This window comes from Pagrus pagrus, assembly GCF_965226575.1.
Source record: "Pagrus pagrus genome assembly, chromosome: 13".
Classification (NCBI taxonomy): Eukaryota; Metazoa; Chordata; class Actinopteri; order Spariformes; family Sparidae; genus Pagrus; species Pagrus pagrus.
In genome coordinates, this window is record NC_140197.1 from 16,987,211 (window position 1) to 17,005,958 (window position 18,748).

At 38.5% G+C, this 18,748-nt stretch overlaps 3 protein-coding genes across 10 annotated transcripts; 2 read left to right on the forward strand and 1 right to left on the reverse strand.

Moving 5' to 3' along the window:
* Positions 1–56: 56 nt before the first annotated feature.
* Positions 57–3,072, forward strand: LOC311267578 (uncharacterized protein). The gene is made up of 10 exons (XM_084370717.1): positions 57–143; positions 226–303; positions 443–475; positions 1,232–1,318; positions 1,758–1,849; positions 1,999–2,213; positions 2,292–2,381; positions 2,494–2,577; positions 2,670–2,735; positions 2,864–3,072. The coding sequence occupies exons 1-10, from the start codon at positions 81–83 to the stop codon at positions 2,911–2,913; spliced, it is 858 nt and encodes a 285-aa protein (XP_084226843.1). The 5' UTR covers positions 57–80; the 3' UTR covers positions 2,914–3,072.
* A 65-nt stretch (positions 3,073–3,137) lies between these two features.
* Positions 3,138–9,534, reverse strand: cUnh17orf75 (chromosome Un C17orf75 homolog). Of its 2 annotated transcripts, none has more exons than XM_084370716.1 (10): positions 9,186–9,534; positions 8,628–8,702; positions 8,002–8,127; positions 7,403–7,533; positions 7,133–7,191; positions 6,893–7,006; positions 5,736–5,800; positions 5,435–5,574; positions 5,228–5,331; positions 3,138–4,843 (listed from the first exon to the last, which is right to left on the reverse strand). In XM_084370716.1, exons 1-10 carry the CDS (start codon positions 9,326–9,328, stop codon positions 4,628–4,630), a joined length of 1,173 nt encoding a protein of 390 aa, XP_084226842.1. In that variant the 5' UTR covers positions 9,329–9,534; the 3' UTR covers positions 3,138–4,627. The 2 variants fall into 2 exon arrangements, with proteins under 2 accessions (XP_084226842.1, XP_084226841.1); XM_084370715.1 differs by having other exon boundaries at positions 6,893–7,012.
* A 353-nt stretch (positions 9,535–9,887) lies between these two features.
* Positions 9,888–17,150, forward strand: znf207a (zinc finger protein 207, a). 7 transcript variants are annotated; one of them, XM_084372033.1, is made up of 12 exons: positions 9,888–10,104; positions 10,466–10,592; positions 10,690–10,828; positions 10,920–11,102; positions 11,588–11,663; positions 11,755–11,825; positions 11,972–12,126; positions 12,344–12,436; positions 13,402–13,594; positions 13,840–13,978; positions 14,880–15,067; positions 15,326–17,150. In XM_084372033.1, the coding sequence occupies exons 1-12, from the start codon at positions 10,064–10,066 to the stop codon at positions 15,331–15,333; spliced, it is 1,413 nt and encodes a 470-aa protein (XP_084228159.1). In that variant the 5' UTR covers positions 9,888–10,063; the 3' UTR covers positions 15,334–17,150. The 7 variants fall into 7 exon arrangements, 6 of the variants coding, with proteins under 6 accessions (XP_084228159.1, XP_084228156.1, XP_084228158.1 ...); XR_014623971.1 differs by having other exon boundaries at positions 9,893–10,104; positions 14,880–15,406; positions 15,983–17,150; XM_084372032.1 differs by having other exon boundaries at positions 9,908–10,104; positions 13,402–13,629.
* Positions 17,151–18,748: the final 1,598 nt, after the last annotated feature.

Genomic DNA, 18,748 nt, shown 5'->3' on the forward strand with positions numbered 1-18,748 from the left:
GGAAGTCGCACCACATACACAGGTAGATGGACTTATACACTTCTAGCAGCCACAGTGTGAAATAACCACAGGGCGCCAACATGTCTATCGATGGGACTAAGTTATTGTTTGAGGGCTTCCTAGAGAAAAGAAGAGATACTTTGGTGAGTTACAAACTATCTCTGTGTTTAATGTGAATAATATGTTTATAAAGAAAGTGACTAATATTTTGTTTTCTGCTGCTAGAAAATAAGTTGGGTGACGTATTGGTTCAGGCTTCAAAACACAACCTTGTTCTTCTATACAAAAAAGAACGGCAGTGCTGTAAGTAACATTTGCTGCGGTGTAAATATCTTTAAAATCCACACTAAAATTTTCTTGTCAGTGGTCTGCTTAGAACCACTTATTTAACCCAAAGAGCTCAATGACTAAAGAGTTTTTGTGCTGACTTTACTCTCCACAGTCTCACCTGAAAGGCAATTACTACATTTACACGGTAAGTGTAAATTGCTTTGCTGTTGTTGAAAGAAGATCTTTTAATTAATTACCCCCTGTGTTGCACTCCACTACTTCTATTTGGCTGCTTTAGTTTGCTACCTTACAGATTCGGAGTATTAAGACTTATCCAGAGTTTGAAGAAGTACTCAGATCTTGTACGAAAGTAAAAGTAGCAGCACCACAGGGTAGAAATACTCTGTTACAAGTTAAATCATAATGCTTAGGTAAAAGAACAAAAGCAATAGCATCAAAATGTGCTAAAAGTAAAAGTACTCATTATGTTGAAGCTGGTAAATGTGGTTTATCTGTTGGGTAGCTTGTGAATTCCCCCTTGGGAATCAGTAATTGTATTTTAAAGTTATTATCTTAATATTTTAATTGATTACTTAATGTAATTTATTTGTTTTTATTAATACAAAACTAAATATTAAAGTAACTAGTAACTAAAGTTGTCAAATAAATGTAGTGGGAAAAAGTGCAACATTTGCATCTGAATTGTCGAATATTAGCCAATATAATGTTAAACTGAAATGGGCCATTCTGCATTATGGGTACTTAAAGTATATTTTAATGCTAATACTAATGTACTTTGACTTAAGTGAAACTTTGAGTACGTGGCTTTCACTTTTAACATTGTACTTCTCACTGTGGTTTTGCTATGTTTATTTAGGTAAAGTACTTCCTCCTCCGCAGTTGCATTGTTTCTATTTTCGAAACCTATGTTTATGATCTTTGTGTCTCCCTCTTGGGTCAGGTGCAGTCAGTGCGAGAGGTCCAGAGAGCAGACAGTAAGCGCTTTATGTTTGAGATCATCATGACCAATGGAAAGAGAAAACTGTTGGTGAGTCATATCTGTGGTTTGACTGTCGTGTTCTCATCAATCTGAGGGCTGTGAGTGTTGCGGATCAGGTCACCTTTGCCTCCAAATGAGTGGTTGAAAGCAGCCTATGCTACATCAACTGAGAACTATTTTGAGCTACATCTACGTACCTTGAATTGAGTGTTTAATACTTCCTACTTCTACTCTTATACATTTCAGGGGGAAATATTGTACTTTTTTTATTTTACTACATCTCTTTGATTACTTGAATACAAATATTTTCAAAATCTATGAGTTTATAAAATTAAACCAATAAGCACTATGAAAAATGTACTTTGTCTTTGACTTTGACTTGTAACAAAGTGTTTTTTAAATTGTGGTCTTCGTACTATCTCAAACAGGAGATTGTAATACTCCTTCTATCACTTCTCCAAACCCCTATGTTTGTGTGTGTGTTTAGGCAGCAGAAACAGCAGCTCTCAGACAGGAGTGGGTAGGACACCTATGGCAAGCCATGAATCTTTCTACCACTGGGGTCCCCAGAAACACACAGTGAGTAAGAAGAGGACTTTCTCCTCATGACAGATCTGAACTAAAACTAAAATATTTCATGTTTGGTCAAGTGGACTTGAACTCTTCACATGCATTTGGGTGATTTTTTTGTCAGCTGCTCAGGCACTGACCATTATTCTTTTCTTCAGCCTTGAAGTGGGTGAGCAGCTAGAGAGAACACACAGCAGCATACCCATCCGCCCACACAGTGACAGTGTGATGGAGTCACTGCCTGCTCGGCCCCTCTCTGCCCCTACAGGCCGCATCCACCATGTGATCGGGGGCATCGCCTCCTCCATCTACCAGCCTGAGGAGATCACAAACCGAAACACACTGCCAGTCTGTAACTTCCAGCATCACAATGGTAAAGGATTTGATTTGTTAATTAAGTCTTGAATAAGTTGTACTTTCAGCTACATGATACTAACGACTCTGTTTTCAGGTGAGAGTTTCAACAGCCTTCAGTCATCCAGCAGATTGAGCAATGCAGAGCGACAAGAAGGAGACTATGACATTTTACCAAAAAGAAAAAGTATGATTTTAAATATACTTTAAATTTGTCATCTATGCCAACATAACAAACAGTATGATGAGGGGTAAATGTCCAAACTGGCCCCATCACGTGTTGTGTTCTGTCCCTTCAGAAATATGTGAGAGCAGCACTTCAACAGAGATGGAGAGCGTGTATGACACTCCTCTCTCTTGTAGGAGGGCTCCTGAAAATCCAGGTGTGATTACATGTTTTTCCCCCAGCAGCTAGCTTTTAAATACTTGGTTTTAATAAAATATTAAACATTTTTTGTTGTTTGCTGTTTTTCAGACCCCACAGAGAACATTTATGATGTACCAAGCTCTCTTTTGAGGAAGTTGTCTGATCACACTTCAGGTAAATCCTGCTTCATGTCATGCTTTTGTCATGCTCATTGTTATGAGTCACAGTTGCCGATATGTATACAGAATGATTCATATAACAAAAGCCACATATGCAACACTTTCTCATATGCATGTCTCAAGCTTTCAGCTCAGAAGAGCAGCCTGAGGACGGACTCTACTGGATGATATGAGGTCAAGTTTGAGGACACAAGTGATAAACTGGAGGGTAGCAGCAGCCTCATCTACGTCTTTCTTCTTTGTTACGAAGACTGTTTTTGCCTAGTGTCTGTAGCGTTGTGCTTAATGCTTTGAGGCAATGAAACAGCATTGATGCAACAGTTATAACAAGTGTTAACAATGTTTGTCTCATTTGTAAGAACTTTTGTATCCAGACAGCATGCACACCCATCACAAAGAGGTTCAACTGTGGTATTTAATTCAGCTCCTTCTATACAAGGCCCAGTACCACATAGACATTTATAACTGCAGAATACACTGTACAGAAATATCTACACATCACGCACTGTAGTCAGTCAGACTATGATTCACAATAGTAAAATGACTCATTTACATGTCACCTGCTTCACAGTTTGAAAGTGTACACCACCGACATTGATATTGCTGTATTACACACTTTGGATTGGTTTGAATAGGAATGGTGTAAGCTTGGTTCTAAAATCCTTTATGGGTTTAATAGCATATAAAAACTTGCTGCAGGTACACAATGAAAGGAAAATAAAATTAAAGCATTAAAGCAACATTTACTGTGAGCACTTTTATATATCATCTTTCATTCTATATGTTTATTTCTTCTCTTAAGGGGTATTAATATTTCAGAACTTTTAGACTTAACAAATGCTTCCTAAAAGTAGTGAGTGACTGGCCACATCGTGCCTGTTTTGTTTTTTTTCTCATCAAGTCTTCAGCTGGTGACGGCTGGGATGATTTTTGTAAACAAAAATTGACATCCAAAAATCACAGTTATATTTACAACACTGCATTCCCAGAGAAGGATTAAACTGACTCGAATATCACTGGATACACATACAAACATACAGTAGCAGTGTTCATTAGACAAAAATAACATAGTAGTGCAGGTATTGGGTTGAGATCTAAGCAAAAAGAAGGCCTATATAACAAGCAATGCATAAAAGTGATTTGTGCATTCTCAATATGTTTCTTCTCAAAAGAAAAGAGTACAATCAAATATAATATAAAACAATAAAAAAATATCTGGACATCAAACGAGCAACAGATAATTACACTCCAATGAGTGGAAGCTTTAGTTTGGATCAGCTCTGTGTTGTGATCATTGTCAGTTAGCAAAACACTACAAATAATATTTGGTTCATAGTATTGTTACACACTCACGCAGCACAAAAATTAAAAAAAAAGGAAATTATTGGGAAAGTGCCACTCTAGAAATAGATCTAAACTGACATGCACACCAAAACTTTTCATTTGAATTCACCTGTTAATTCATTTTACAATAATTCTTCACCACTTTACAACTAACCTTAATTGTTAAGACCAGTGCAGATGTTACAGAGTCAATAAACTATTATTAGCGACATTTGTTGAGGGAAGCTTAATGCAAGTTGTCAGTCTGTTACAGTACATGTTCCACATCTGACTATCACTCTTCTAGCTGAGAAGCAGTAGTGCCATAAGGATACGTTTAATAATTTATATTTAAATTCTGAAAATGTCATTCAGAAGTTGGTCGTTTCTACATATCCTCACTGTCAAATTTTTAACAAGCAATCTGATTTTTAAATTAAGATGTAGTGCTAGGTTGAGGGTAGTATTAGGTTATCTGTTTTGTGGCTGTAAGAGCAGACTGTCTCAGCAGTTACAGAGAAAGTTTCCAGGCTCCACAACCCTGAGTTACATGTTTTAATAGAATCAGGCCTGGGCCTGGGATTGTTCCTTGAGGAACTCCTCCAGGACAGTGATGATGCTGCAGGCTTCAGGCAGGTCGCTGTGCTCAGCCCTGGCATTCTGCAGCAACACATCTCCATTTCCGCAGCCCTGTAGGAACTGGCAGCATCGAAAAAGGGCGTAGTGACTCATCTCTGCCTGCCGTACAAAACGCTTCAGGCTGTTCATGTCCTGGATGGCCTGTCGAGTGAGAGCAGTGGTTAATAGAGAGGAAGAAGCATGTTAAGAAAGGGAAGAGATCAGGATGAGGGAAAGAGGCATCTGTACAAAGAGGAACTGAGAGCTATTATCCAAAGTTTCTCAACCTTGTGGTGGGCTAGTGGGACTTTTAATGCTGATATCTTTGTTTCATAAGTTTGTGACAAAAATATATAGACTTGAAGCATGTCATCATTGGCCTTTTTTTATATTATACCAATTTTCTTCTGGACTTTTTTATTTTGCCATCAGTATAATTGATGCTGATTGACTACTATATATGATTCTATAGTCATGGAAACCTTGGGACTTGAAAACAGGTAAAGAAACTCTGTTTTTAGTCTGTCTGTGTGTATGTTTCATTACCTTGAGTTTGAAGTTCTCCAGAATTTGTCTGAGCAGGAAAGGATTACAACGCTCTGCAGCATTTAGAAACGCCTGAATCCAGTCATCACAGAAACGATTACTGACTAGGAGACAAAACATTATTATTATTAGACTTTTAGACTTAGAAAGAGAAGAGAACCCAAACCACATTTCCTCATCAGGTATATGTCATGGAGCATGACTTACCAGTGTTAGAGAGTGTGGGTGGGCTGGTGGAGCAATCTATGATCAGGTCAGAGTGTGTGTCCTCTGACATAGCCTTACACAGAGAAGCTGCTGTTGTGTCTTGCTGGGACAGGCCCTGCAGACTGGCTGCTTTGATGAACCTGGTACAGAACACAATAGACATTTAACAGCTAACAAACAAATAATCATATACTGTTCTGCATGGAAATTAACAACAGGAAGACAGAACTGTTACTGTTTTTAACAGTCTTTGGATTTGAGCACGCGTTAGTGGTGTTACGGGGGCTGTCACCTAACTCACCTGGACACATCAGTCTTTGTCCTCTCATCTGAATTATTGACCTCCACATGTGTGTGACTCAGAGCCTGCATACAGAAGATGTTATGGCTGAAATGCATTGCTCTGGAAAAAAGCTTGGTCTTTGTACAGATGTGCAATTTGACTGATAACAAAATTAATCAACTGAATTACAGTATTTTTAATGCATTGAGTAAATAAGCATTTCAAGGAACAGAGTGATATTTACTTTTCCTCTTAGCCAGGGTACATTATCGATCTAGATAGTTTTGTTGTAATTTAGTGAGGCTTGGAACCCATGAAAACTCATTCTGAGTCTCATTGTGAGGTACCGTTATGACAGTAGTTACAACAATTAGTCGATTAAAAAATAAATAATTGCTAACTATTCCAATAATCGCTTAATCATTTGTCATCAAAAATGTCAAATATTTGCTGCTTTAATTTGTCATTTATGATAATAAATGAAAAAAATCTTTAGGTTTTAGACTGTTGATTGGACAAAAGAAGCAATTTCAAGACGTCACTTTTTTTATAGACTAAACAATTAATTGTAAAAATAATCAGCAGATTAATCGATAATACATTTTGACACTTAAATTTGTTATAGTTCTATAGGAAAGTATCACTGGTGATGTCTAGATCAAATGTAATTGTTTTATTGGTTTGAGTACTGCAAACCAAACCTCAATGAGCTCCAAACCTTGGCAAGTCACACTGTAATTATCTAAGATTTTGATATTCTTTTTATGTCTCATATTATATTTAGCTATCTTTTACTCATATAACATTTTTACTAAACAAAAGAATTTCAATATAAAGCAAATAACCTATAATATTGCAATTTGGTATAGTTCTACAATGATAATGTTTAAAACCTTGTGAACAGGGTCTCTAAAGGAGATGCTGCTCCGAGGGAGAGATTTGTGGTTATGTTATGATGGCATATTATTGAGGTGAAATGATATAAAAAGCATCTGAACACTCCAATCTGTGCAATAATCCGTTATTGATTTATACATTATGAAAAGATCAGTGTGTGTAGATGCTTTACCTCTCATTATTTATTGTATCTCAGGTTGGTTGAGTACCTCTGACAAGCCTTATCTGGTCAGTAGTTATTTGTATTGGTCATACTGTAGGGGTGAAAAATGACTCACAGCGTGCAGCAAGAAGCTGATGTTGCCCTGGACCAGCTGCACCACACGATGAATGTGCATGACAGATTCCTCATACCACCGGCTCAGATAGGGACGCACCTCTGTCTCAAGGTTCTGCAGCTGACAAACACACACACACACACACACACACACACACACACACACACAAATTAATATGGCAAAATAATTATGGAGTTACAATATATATAACTTCATTACACTGTTATTACACACGCATACCTCTGGGGTTTGCAGGCTGCTATGCAGGCCTTGGACATATTTATCAAGCTCTAATCTAAATGTGAATTGTGTCAAGGAATTGGAACTATTGGTCGTTTCACTGCACAAAGCTACAAGTGCAAAACAATACAACAAAGCAAAAAAGAAAAAGAAACTTTTATAATGACAAGGATTATCTATACAATGCATACTGGAGAACCTTGTATGATGCTCATAACTAAGGATGATTTCATGAGGACACTATGCAAAAGACAGCTAAACTCAAAGGATATAAGTTCAGTCCTTTTTCAGAGCCGCCCATAAAGCAGATGACATATCCATTTCCATCAGCATCAGGCTGCTCAGGAGACCTTTCCTGCTCCAGGAGACAACAGTAGCAGCCAACTGCCTGCTCTGGAATACTGGGAAGAGTAAATAATCAACACATTTGTGTTAACTAACATACTTATTTGTCCACTTCTGAATGTTAATTTCCTGCTAAATTCTATTACTATTATTCAAATTTTATTACTGTGATGTGTCAAACAAGCTGCATCCCCTATGATACCATTTATAATGACAATGAAGCATAAGCTGCAGTTGGATTGAAATCAAGCATGATCTTGAGTTGTTTTATCATGATACCTTGATTTTGTGTCCCACTTAGTTAGTATGTAGCATTAATGATGCAAAAATGTGAGTATGGCCACAACTAAATGTTATTTTCACTGTTGATTAATCTGTCAGATAGCTTCTTGATTATTAATTAGTTGTTTGGTCTATAAAATGTCTATCATTGTTATCAAAATTAATTTAAAAGTTGACAACTAATTTGATTAATGGATTAATCGTTGCACCTCTAGTTGTGAGGAAATATGTAAACTTATTACCTGAGTTCGACCGTGGCGATGTTGCCCATGCCTCCCAGCAGGGCTCCTTTGCTCAGCCTCCTTGAAATGTAAGTCCGCAGCTCAGGTTCTGCCTCTGATGGCAGGCTGCTGTCTATTAGTGTCAGGCTGTGGATAGGGCAGAAAGTCAGTGCGGATGCAAGCAGCCAGTGGAGGCAATGAAGAATTTGGAAGCCACTCAAGTCAATGGAGAACAGATGGAGAAAGCTGATGACTTAGCCACAACCAACACAACACACAACTGAGTCACATAGCTGCAACTGTGCCACCCCGCTGGGTGTCAAGAAAACACATAGTCACCGACAGAATGTACTTTGCCATTTTGCTTTAACACTCCAGACATTCGACAAAATTTAATTCACTTTTTTGCCAACTTCACTGGACACGGTGGAAAGACCCATTCAGACTGGGAGGGACCTAAGGGCCATGTAACTCAGCAGCACAGCAATGACCAAGAAAGAACAAAATCACGAATGAAGACAGCATTGATTCCATGTTGATTGGATTTCCAGTGACAGCCCGTGGATACACCAAAGCACAACAGTGAAAGCCAAAGCGAAACGACCACTGAAAGCAAGGAGAAGGTAGGTGAATGGCTCCTTTGTTACCTAAAGTCATCCTGACTGGTTGTGGAGTCTGCTCTTCTCTGGTTCCATGCCACATTTTCCCCAGAAGCCTCAGATCTAAGACAATTGACAGTTCACTCATCACCTGGTTAGTTTTCAGTGCAGAAATCTGTTTTTACCTGCATGTATGTCCCTGTCAGCAGGATTAGGAAGAAGAACTACAAAAAACTAAAGAGTGCTTTAGGGCAACAATCAGCGCATAATAAATAAAACAGTGGTACAGAAAGAGACACTCATTTCTACACCAGGGACCTGGTTGTATTCAGGAAGACAGGAAAGAATAGTAATTCTGTGGTCTGCTGTAGGATAAGGGGTAGAAAGTGAAAACAATACATAATAATCCAACTATAATAAAAAAAAATGATATCACGTCATAAAACAATGATTACAATCTCTTACACATATAACATCACACCGTGGACGCAACGCAAATTTCCATTATTTCTATTACAGACAGACTTGCAACAGAGCCTTCATCTCATGGCAACACCAACTGTTTTGAAAAACAGAAAAAGTCGGACAACAAATATCGACTATTACCTTGTGCCCTGATAAAGATAGATGGTATAGTAGCAGTTCAACTGTATTTTCTGGCTGTATCCAGCGATTTCTTCGCTGTCATAGTCATCTCTCTCTTCCACGTCAATTGAATCTTGGAAGGACGAGGTTTGGGAGGTAAACATGATCCTACTGCTGCACGGATCAAGCTAGCAGTCGGCTACAACAAGGGCGACTTTCTGTTGTTTAGCTGTGCTGTGTCAGTAGAAAGGTAATATTAACGTCGTGATCTGTGGCTGATATTAAAATTGCAACTGGGTAAATGCTACAGCTGCAGCAAAATGTAGAATGTATCCCTGTTCTCGTTTATATGCGTTGTGCGCATGCGCAAAGCTGTGTGTACGTTCTCAATAATGTCCGACTATAATATCGACCTCTTATGTCGATTCCGGGGACATTCATCAGTGAAAGTAACCTAAATAGACTCCAGCCCAGCAAGTATTTTTTAATACGACGTTTAATATGGCCGTGTAAATGTCATGTTTGTCGTTTACCTTTAAATTCAAGTGCTGGAATTGTATGAATTGTGGATTTATGTGACGTCAGACTTGTAAGGTTAGCCAGAGCTGGATGGCTGAAAAGTACACGGCAAATGTAGCCGTGGCACGGATAGCTGTGAACGTCAATTTACTAGTAGTAAAGTCAAACATATTTGGGGGTGTAGTACAAGTAATGCTCCAAAATAAGATTTTTTGCTAGTCAAATAAACGTTGTGGACCACCAGAGGGCGCCTGAGGCGGCAGACTCTTGCGGGACATACTGACGCCATCTTCAATTGCTTCATTTCCGCTCTGGTTGGTTTGCTAACACCTGTTTTATTTAACTGGATTAACAGGCGGTAAACTGTCACTACAGAAATAATGGGAAGAAAGAAGAAAAAGCAAATGAAGCCTTGGTGCTGGTATCCTTTTCCACATCTTACCTTTAGTGTTATGACGTTACCTTTTATTTATTAATCTGTGTCAGTGGTAGATAGCTTTATCTTCTGTCGACTAAGCTAACGTCAAGTCCACCTGAGCTTCTAATAATAATCAGTGTGTACATGTTTGTCGGCTCATAATATGTAGTCCGCATGACAGATCCTGGACTTGCTGTCGATGTTGCTTAATAGGAATGACTACTGTGACAGGATAGTAAATAGAAGCGATGTCGGTTTTTTGATATCCTGTGATGGGTTGTTATTATTCGCGAGGTGTTTTTGAATATGTAAATGCAAAGGTCAAGTTTTTCCAGGAAAAGGGTTTCCTAAACCGTAATTTCAGGTACTGTAACAGAGATTTTGATGATGAAAAGATTCTCATTCAGCATCAGAAGGCCAAACATTTCAAGTGCCACATCTGTCATAAAAAGCTCTACACTGGCCCTGGGCTTGCAATCCACTGTATGCAGGTGAGGAAAGAATAATGCAAACCATCTTCATGAAATTAAACCCGAATTAATTGTTTTGTATGTTAAAAAATACCTTATTGTTTTACTTGTATCACAGGTACATAAAGAGACCATTGATGGAGTTCCTAATGCAATACCCGGAAGAACAGATATTGAGCTGGAAATATATGGCATGGAGGGTATTCCTGAAAAAGACATGGAAGAGAGAAGAAGAGTGCTAGAACAAAAGAACCAAGGTATTGGCACCAAAGCTATTATTAAGTACTGTATTGTACTGTCTTTTTATGGTCTATTCTAGAGACTTATTATGCTCCTCTCTATTTTCAGAGACTCAAAAGAAGAAGCAGAACCAGGATGATTCTGACGAGTACGATGACGATGACGAGCCTGGTCCCTCCTTCCAGCAGCCTGCTGCAGGCCAACCCCAGGCAGGCTACATCCCTTCTATGACCCAGCCTGGCATGCCTCCCGGATCCGGTGCTCCAGGGATACCACCGGGCAGCTACTCAGGTGGGAAACATAAATTAATTTATTGAATTGCAATAAACCAACTATTGAGGTAATCCTAAATAACACTGTATATGTATCATACTGTATACAAAGGGTGAATATATGGCTATTCTAATTTTCCTGCTCATGTAACATATTACACAGCTGAGGAAGCAGTCCCGTGTGTCTTCACAACCTCTGTTGCTTTTTTCCCAGTGTTTAACCTAAAACCTGATGCTGGCATGGTGCTGTATTTTCTTTCCCTCACTGCTCGTCTTCTGGCTGTTCAGACATCTAATTCATTCGACATTAGATGTTTATAAGCACATCTCCCCTTCGTAATTCAATTCCCCTCACTCACTGAATTTTTCCAAAAAAAGAAAATGCTATTTATTCAGCTATTTCAAATTTAGGTCTAGTTTATTCCATGTTATAATAGGAATATTGATCAAGATGTCAATAGAAGCATAACATAAATAATGTTAACATTTTTTGTTTTGTTTTAGGAATTCCCCCAATGCTGCCCGGTGTGCCACCAATGATGCCAGGAATGCCACCTGTTCTGCCAGGAATGCCTCCAGGGTAAGCACTTAGGATTATTAATCATTTAATACTAATCCCATCCTATTTGTATCTAATATTTTAAACAAGGATATTTTCCTTATGTATATAGGATGATACCGATGGGCGGGATGTTGCCTCCAGGTCCAGGGATGCCTCCAATGATGCCAGGTGTGCCACCAGGTAATGCCAGCACTCACTTCCACAACACTGCCTTGATGTGTATTATAAATTTAAAATGACAATTTTCTAGGGAAATATGGTGAAACACCACTGTGGTGAGTTCTCACTTGTTCCCTGGTATAATGAATTTGTTCTGTCTGTGTCAGGCATGCCTCCTCCTGTGGCCCACCGTCCAGGCATCACACACATGTCTCAGGTCCCCCCTGCTGCAAACATGCTGACAAGACCTGCTGTTCCTGCTGCCACTGTCCCCTCAGCCCAGCCTGATGTCACAAAACCTCTTTTCCCCATTGCTGGACAGGTAAAACCTTCATGACACCGTTTTCCACTTCTTATCTCCCTCAGCACTCCAACATGGTAGGAAATTATGTGGGATGTTTGAGTAGCTCTCTGTGTATTACACCGGCTGGTATAAAGGAGACTTTACCCAGCAATTTCTTTAATAAATTAATTACTTAATTTATTATTTATTTATTTTTTATTTATTTCTTATTCTTTACTCTTTTCCTGTGCTGCAGATGGGCAACCGTGTTGCAAGTACAAGTGCAGGCTCATCAAGTGCAGACTCTCAGTCTGCCTCCCCTAAAGCTCTGTTTCCTACTGCATCACAAGTACGCAGCTGTCTGCCTGCTCTACCTGCAGCTTTACAATTGGCATGCACACAATTGTGTATAGTTTGCCTGTGGTGCAGTCATTCTATTTTATTTGCCAATGCTGCTCTTGCAAGAAATCTAAAGGGAGTGGGTGAAAAATACTTGAAAAATATTTTGTTTACAACTAGCAACATGCCTTTGTCTGTTTGTGTTTGCTACAAATCTGCATTCATAGAATATGACTGAAAAAAAAGTGCTTAATCACGGCAACAATATAAAAAATGAAGAGCTGTGCAGATTTGTAAAGTGGGCTTCTTATTTCTGAACTTCTGTATGATAAAGTAGCACAGCATGCTCTTTTGGATTTGTTTTCTTGCAGGCTGGACAAAATAGTTTTTGGTCATACTTTAAAAGGTTATTCTGTTCTATTGTCGATATGCAGTGAATATGTAAAAATTGGCACAGCACGGCATACAACACTTTCGAAAATCTAGAAGCTGTTTTCAACTATTTCTGTGTGCTCAGAGCAATTTGCTTTACCAGCAGCAGTGAGTGAAACGAAGGGTTTCCCCTTTTAGGCTACATGAAGGCTTCTGCTCTACCTTCTGGTTGGTGGAGGAGGAGCTATAAGTTCAGGTTAAATCACCTCGTTTCATCAGTAAATTATGGAAAGACATGTTCCTGTATAATATGAATATATTTTTTCACTTCTTTGGGCCCCAAAAATAAAACACAGCACTAATCTCAGCACATAAAGGCTTAATGACTCCTTAGCTACCACTAAGGGTACAAAGACAGTCCAGTCCAATCCAGTTCATCTTAAGCCTGTATTGAAACAATAATATTAATGCCAAGCTTTAAATGGACTAAATATAAACTTCAGTAATGGGAGTAACCTTAAAGTATGACTGCAAGTGTCCCCCATTTGAAAGTTAAATGCTGTTCAGCAGAGTCTCTAATGTGTTTCCTCTTTCCCCCCTCAGAGTCAGCAGACAGTGTCAGGATCCCCCCACCCTCCCCCCTCTACCTCCTCTGATCCCTCAAAGCCCACATTCCCAGCCTACACTCAGGCCACCATAGCTGTTGCCAGCCCCAACTCTGGCAGTAGTACAGTCTCCAAACCTCCCTCTACTGTGACCAGTAAGCCTGCCACCCTCACCACCTCCAGTGCAACCAGTAAGTTGATCCACCCTGATGAGGATATCTCACTGGTGAGTAGTCCAGCTGCAGTGATCTCTATTTATAGTTTTTACAGTAAGTAGCATTTTGGGAAAAAAGGCTTGTTAATCATAGCAAAAGTCACTAAATGGCTTTTAAAAAAATATAAAATTGGTTTCTTAATTTTCCTGTTTTTTTCTTCTGGTTGAGCTACAGAATGTCAGTCTGAAATCATTTGCCCTTGTTTGTTTTGTGTCCTGTAGGAGGAGTTGCGGGCTCAGTTGCCCAGGTACCAGCGCAATGTTCCCCGCCAAGCCCAGAGCACCGCTGCACCACCGTCAGTGGGTCCCGTGGGTGGCATGATCTCGCCTCAGCAGCCTGGCATGAGGCATCCCCTACCTGGTATATGCAATGTGCTAGTAGCTCAGATAAAAACATTCCATTTTACACATTTTCTTTGTCTAATAACCAAAGCAGTTTATTATTAGCTGTTGCAGCGTACAAAACTAGAGGATGAGAATCTCCTGAAGTGTCATAATTATATGTCATTGTTTAAGCTTTTCTTCATAAATGCTATAATTTACCATGAAGTACTGAAAGACACAACATTTTTAGCTGGGTTAGAGGCATGGTTCAAGGGATGGCAGACTAAAATATCTCAACAGCTGAATGATGATTTTTCATGAAAGGACAGACATCGATGTCGCCAGAGGATAAATGCTAAACACTTTGGTGATCCCCTGACCTTTCCTACAGTGCCACCATTATGGTTCAAATTGTACAGATTTGTACCTGCAAATCTGACATTTCCATCAGCCTCAGATGTACTTTGTGTTTAGTGCTAATTAGCAAATATTACCAGGTTAACATGCCAGACTAAGATGGTGAGCATTATTCGTTTGACAATTCGTTTTGACATTTAGCTCAAAGCACCCCTGTGCCTCATGCTGTGTTCATAGCATAGTAGAGTTAGCATAATTACACATTTCGACAACATCATAGTTGCAATTATGACTTAAGAATGCGTAAATCAAATTTGTCACTAAATTTTATGAATATGGTGTTGTATTGTCAATGCAGTGTACTTTAATAGTCACACAACTAATTCTGTAATCATTTAACTGTCTTGATAAAAAAAAACGCTCATAAAGATGGAAATCTTTCAGATCTCTGCTTTATGACATGAATGTGGAATAACTTGGGTCTCACAGACCCGCCTGCATGGCTGCATGGCATTCACTGTATAACAAAATTGATTTTTGGAAAAAGAAAAAAAAAAGCCAACCAACCTGTGTTCTCTCAGGCCAGTATGGTGGTCCACCCCAGGGGATGCCAGGCTACATGCCAGGAGGGATGCCTCCGTACGGACAGGCCCCTCCTGTGGTTCCCCCAGGGTTCCAGGGAGCCCCTCCGAGGCCACCCATGGGTATGAGGCCCCCTGTCATGTCTCCTGGAGGCCGCTACTGAAACCTGCCTTCCCCTCTTCAATAGGTTTGGACACTCAACCCTTTTCTAATGTCCTCAGCTGCTAGTAGACAAACCAGTATTGGTATTCTAGTACGACGACGTACTGTTTATTCTACCACTGAGCTATGAGGAAGAGACACTGAATAAACGGCAAACAAAAGAGCTATAAACGCATCACAGAACGCATGGGAAATATTTACACTGTATCTAACCAAGACTATGAACTGTTGTTTCAAACCATCTCTGTTCTGTGGCTTTTTTTCCTTCTCATGTTTCATTTAGGTGTATAGAAGTGTAGTAGATATGGTTCGTAGTGTTGTGAAGGCGCTGGAGTTACATGGGCAGTACCCACCCTTTATCAAGGCAAGTTTTATGTAAATACATTTCTGTTCTAAGCTTAACAGTGAGGCCTTCACAGCACATAGTGCTGTTGGACTTTGTGTCCCCAACTTTGTTTGGTGAGGGCTTCAATTAACTGTTTATGCATTCATGCTGTTTTGTGTTCATAGTTTTGATGGGTAAATACTCCATCTACCTTTTAAATAGGTGAAGCACTAAATGAAATGGTATATGTATTGTTGTAAAACTGTATTGCAATAAACTGTGGTAAAAATGTAAGACTCTTCTTTGCGGGACGTTAGTGGGAAAAGAGACGTCACAGCAGGTTTGTAAAACTACATGATGATTGTGCTTCTGTTGTCTTGAAGATGAACATCAGCAGAATTGTGCATCTGTGCTTTTGATTTTTTGTTCAGTTTATATTGAAAATGTTGGTAAATGTCTTATTTTTTGCTATAAGGAGATTTTTTCTTATATTGATGCTCTGTACATGGCACTGGCAGGCCTGTCTTTGACACACTGAGTGCATTGTACAGCTGCATAACTTCCGGGTGGCTGGTGGCTGTAGTGCTAAAACCCAGATTTCTCTTCTCCCTGTAGCGATGCCATGGGGGACTGGCTGAGGCCCTGTCTCAGTGTAGCCCTGTTTCAGCCTGAGGCAAGTCTCACCATTTTCTGTCTTCTCATTCATTACCAGGGGCCCTCACAGCTTACACGCTGTTGGATCTCAATGTCCCCAAACTTGTAGCAAGTTTGGTGAAGGCCCTTGTTTGTGTTGTTGCGTTTAGGAACCATTTTGTTCAGCCATGTAAGCTCAGTAAATTATATTCTTTCTTGTTAAGCTCTTATGTGCCATTGAACCTCCATTATTGATTAATGAGAGCATCAGGAAGCTCTGTTTTCATTTAATAACTTATTACTAAAAGTCTAGAGCTATTAAATGAAACTATATTCCTTTAGAAGTTTTTGTTAATAAGTAGTCCTGCACTCCACAGCTGTTTGAAATATTAATGGCTTTTGGTCAAGAGCCACATGTAGACAACATTAACAGTCTGTCACCTACAGCCATATGTATAAATACATTCAATGTTTGTTGAGAGGTTTGTGATGAAGAAATGACTTTTCATATGCTTGTAAATGGCTTTACCACTTAATCCTGTTTGTTTTATCAGCTTTCCTCACTTGATCATTTGAATTTAACTACTTACATGAAGGAGAATCTCTACCAGTAACAGGTTAGTTAAAGCTGTAAGTACCACTGCTGTAATTTTAATTCCTGTCGACCTGTCTTTTGTGTGCACCAGAGATGTGATCTCTGTCAACTCAAGTCACTGTTTTGATGACTTGCAACTTGACTTGACAGAAAATAAATGACTTGAGACCTGACTTAGACTTGGAAGTTAAAGACTTGTGACCTGACTTCACTTGAGACATGATGACAAGTGACTTGTCTATGTACATTTTGTTTTTAGTTTGATTTTTGTAGTCTGGCTGTCGGTATTTCACTTTCTAAAAGTGAATAGGATTCAATATTTTGTGATTGAGAATTATTTAATTGTATTTATTTCACTGACAAAAAAAAAAGTCAGTTCATTGTTCACTTTTTGAACAGGTTGTATAATTGGTCAGTAATATTTTTTTTGACACGTACTAATACCTTGTTCTCTTTATAAAGACTGGATACTGCAGGTAAGACTTAAAGTTCTTGTGGAGGGACTTGACTAAACACAACCTGTGATTTGACTAGAATTGACTTCCCAAGAAAAATGACTTGAGACTTATTTGAGATTTGGACTAATTGACTTTAGTCACATGTCTGGTGTGCACACATTATGAGTTCTTGATGATTGTCATCTAGAGGTCTTTCTTGAAAAGACGTAAAATGAGCCCACAACAATTCTTAAGCATCTTACACTAATGGCAGTCAATGATTCAGTATGGTCTCATGGAATAACTGTCAAATAAATTACAGCGAGTACTTGAGTGTACAACAAATTTCTTTCCTCTAGTTCTGTTCATCGTGATCAGTATTTGAACATAGTTTTTGGTGGTTTAAAGTAATGAAGTAAAGTAAATAATTTCATGCTTTACACAAGTAATACAGGCAGAGTCTTCGCTGGTAAGTATGGGCTCATTATCATTTATCCAGTTAATATTAAGCAGTTGTTTGCTTTAACTCTGCTGTGTAACGAAGATAATATGGTGTATTATATTATCACACAGAAAACGTTTACAAAGATTTTACTAGCTGAAGGATTATAGTTTTATGAAAAGATTTCACACATTTCCTCTGCTTGTAGTTATTTAATTCCTTGCCTGAGAATATGATTTTACTAGGACCAATTGGAAGCTGTGGAAGATATATTTTTCTGCTTTGAAGTTGAGTCAAAAACTGAAGCTTAATCATGAACATGTGTTTTAGGATCTCTTCCTCATAATACTCTACAGGATTTTATTTATGATTTATGTGCCAAAGTATAGTAAAGTCTACTGTTTTTCCTTATATAACCCAGTATGTAAACTTTAATGTGTTTTTTTGATGTCTGCCCTCAACATTGTCTAAATGCTTGAAATCCGCCAGTGAGATCAGACATTTAAGTTTAAAAATGTTCTGTATTTCCTTCCATTTATTAAAGGAGCAAATTAGTGGAAGGTAGTCTTCCCAAATTCAGTATTTACCCTATGATCATATTGGTAGTAATTCAACTCAAGGAAATTGTTTGTGAAAACCCTTGGTGGCTGAAATAAAATTTTAATTGATAGACTGAAGTGTCATGTTTTTTTTGCAAAACAACTTCATATTCTAAACACTGTTCTCATCTACAGGAATCTGAAACAATTTTGTTACAAGTATGGTTTTGACAGACTGTGCCTCTGGTCACTAGATGCATTCTTGCATTTGAAACATTGCATATAGGCATGTTGATATTTAAAGGCTGTCTAATGGTCAATGCAAAATAAGTACTTTTAAACCATCATGAAATTGTCTGCTTTTTATTATACACAAACATGAGGCAAGCTTTCTGTCTGTGGAATTCATCTACACTTCTCAGATCATTCAAAAAACAAGTTTTAAATATTAATTAAGAAAGAAAATACAAAATGCTTGTGAAATTCATGGTATCAAATATAGTTTATATCAAGATTTATATGGCAGATTTCTACACAACAACTGTATAACCTAATTATGGTTGTCTTCAAATCTCACATTTGAAATCATAATGAAAATTGTCTGCTTGTTATTATACAAAAACATGAGGCAGACTTTCTACATACTGGTACAATTCAATTACACTTCTCAGAACATTCGAAAAACATAAATATAAAATATTAATTAAAAAAGAAAATACAAAATGTTTGTGAGAT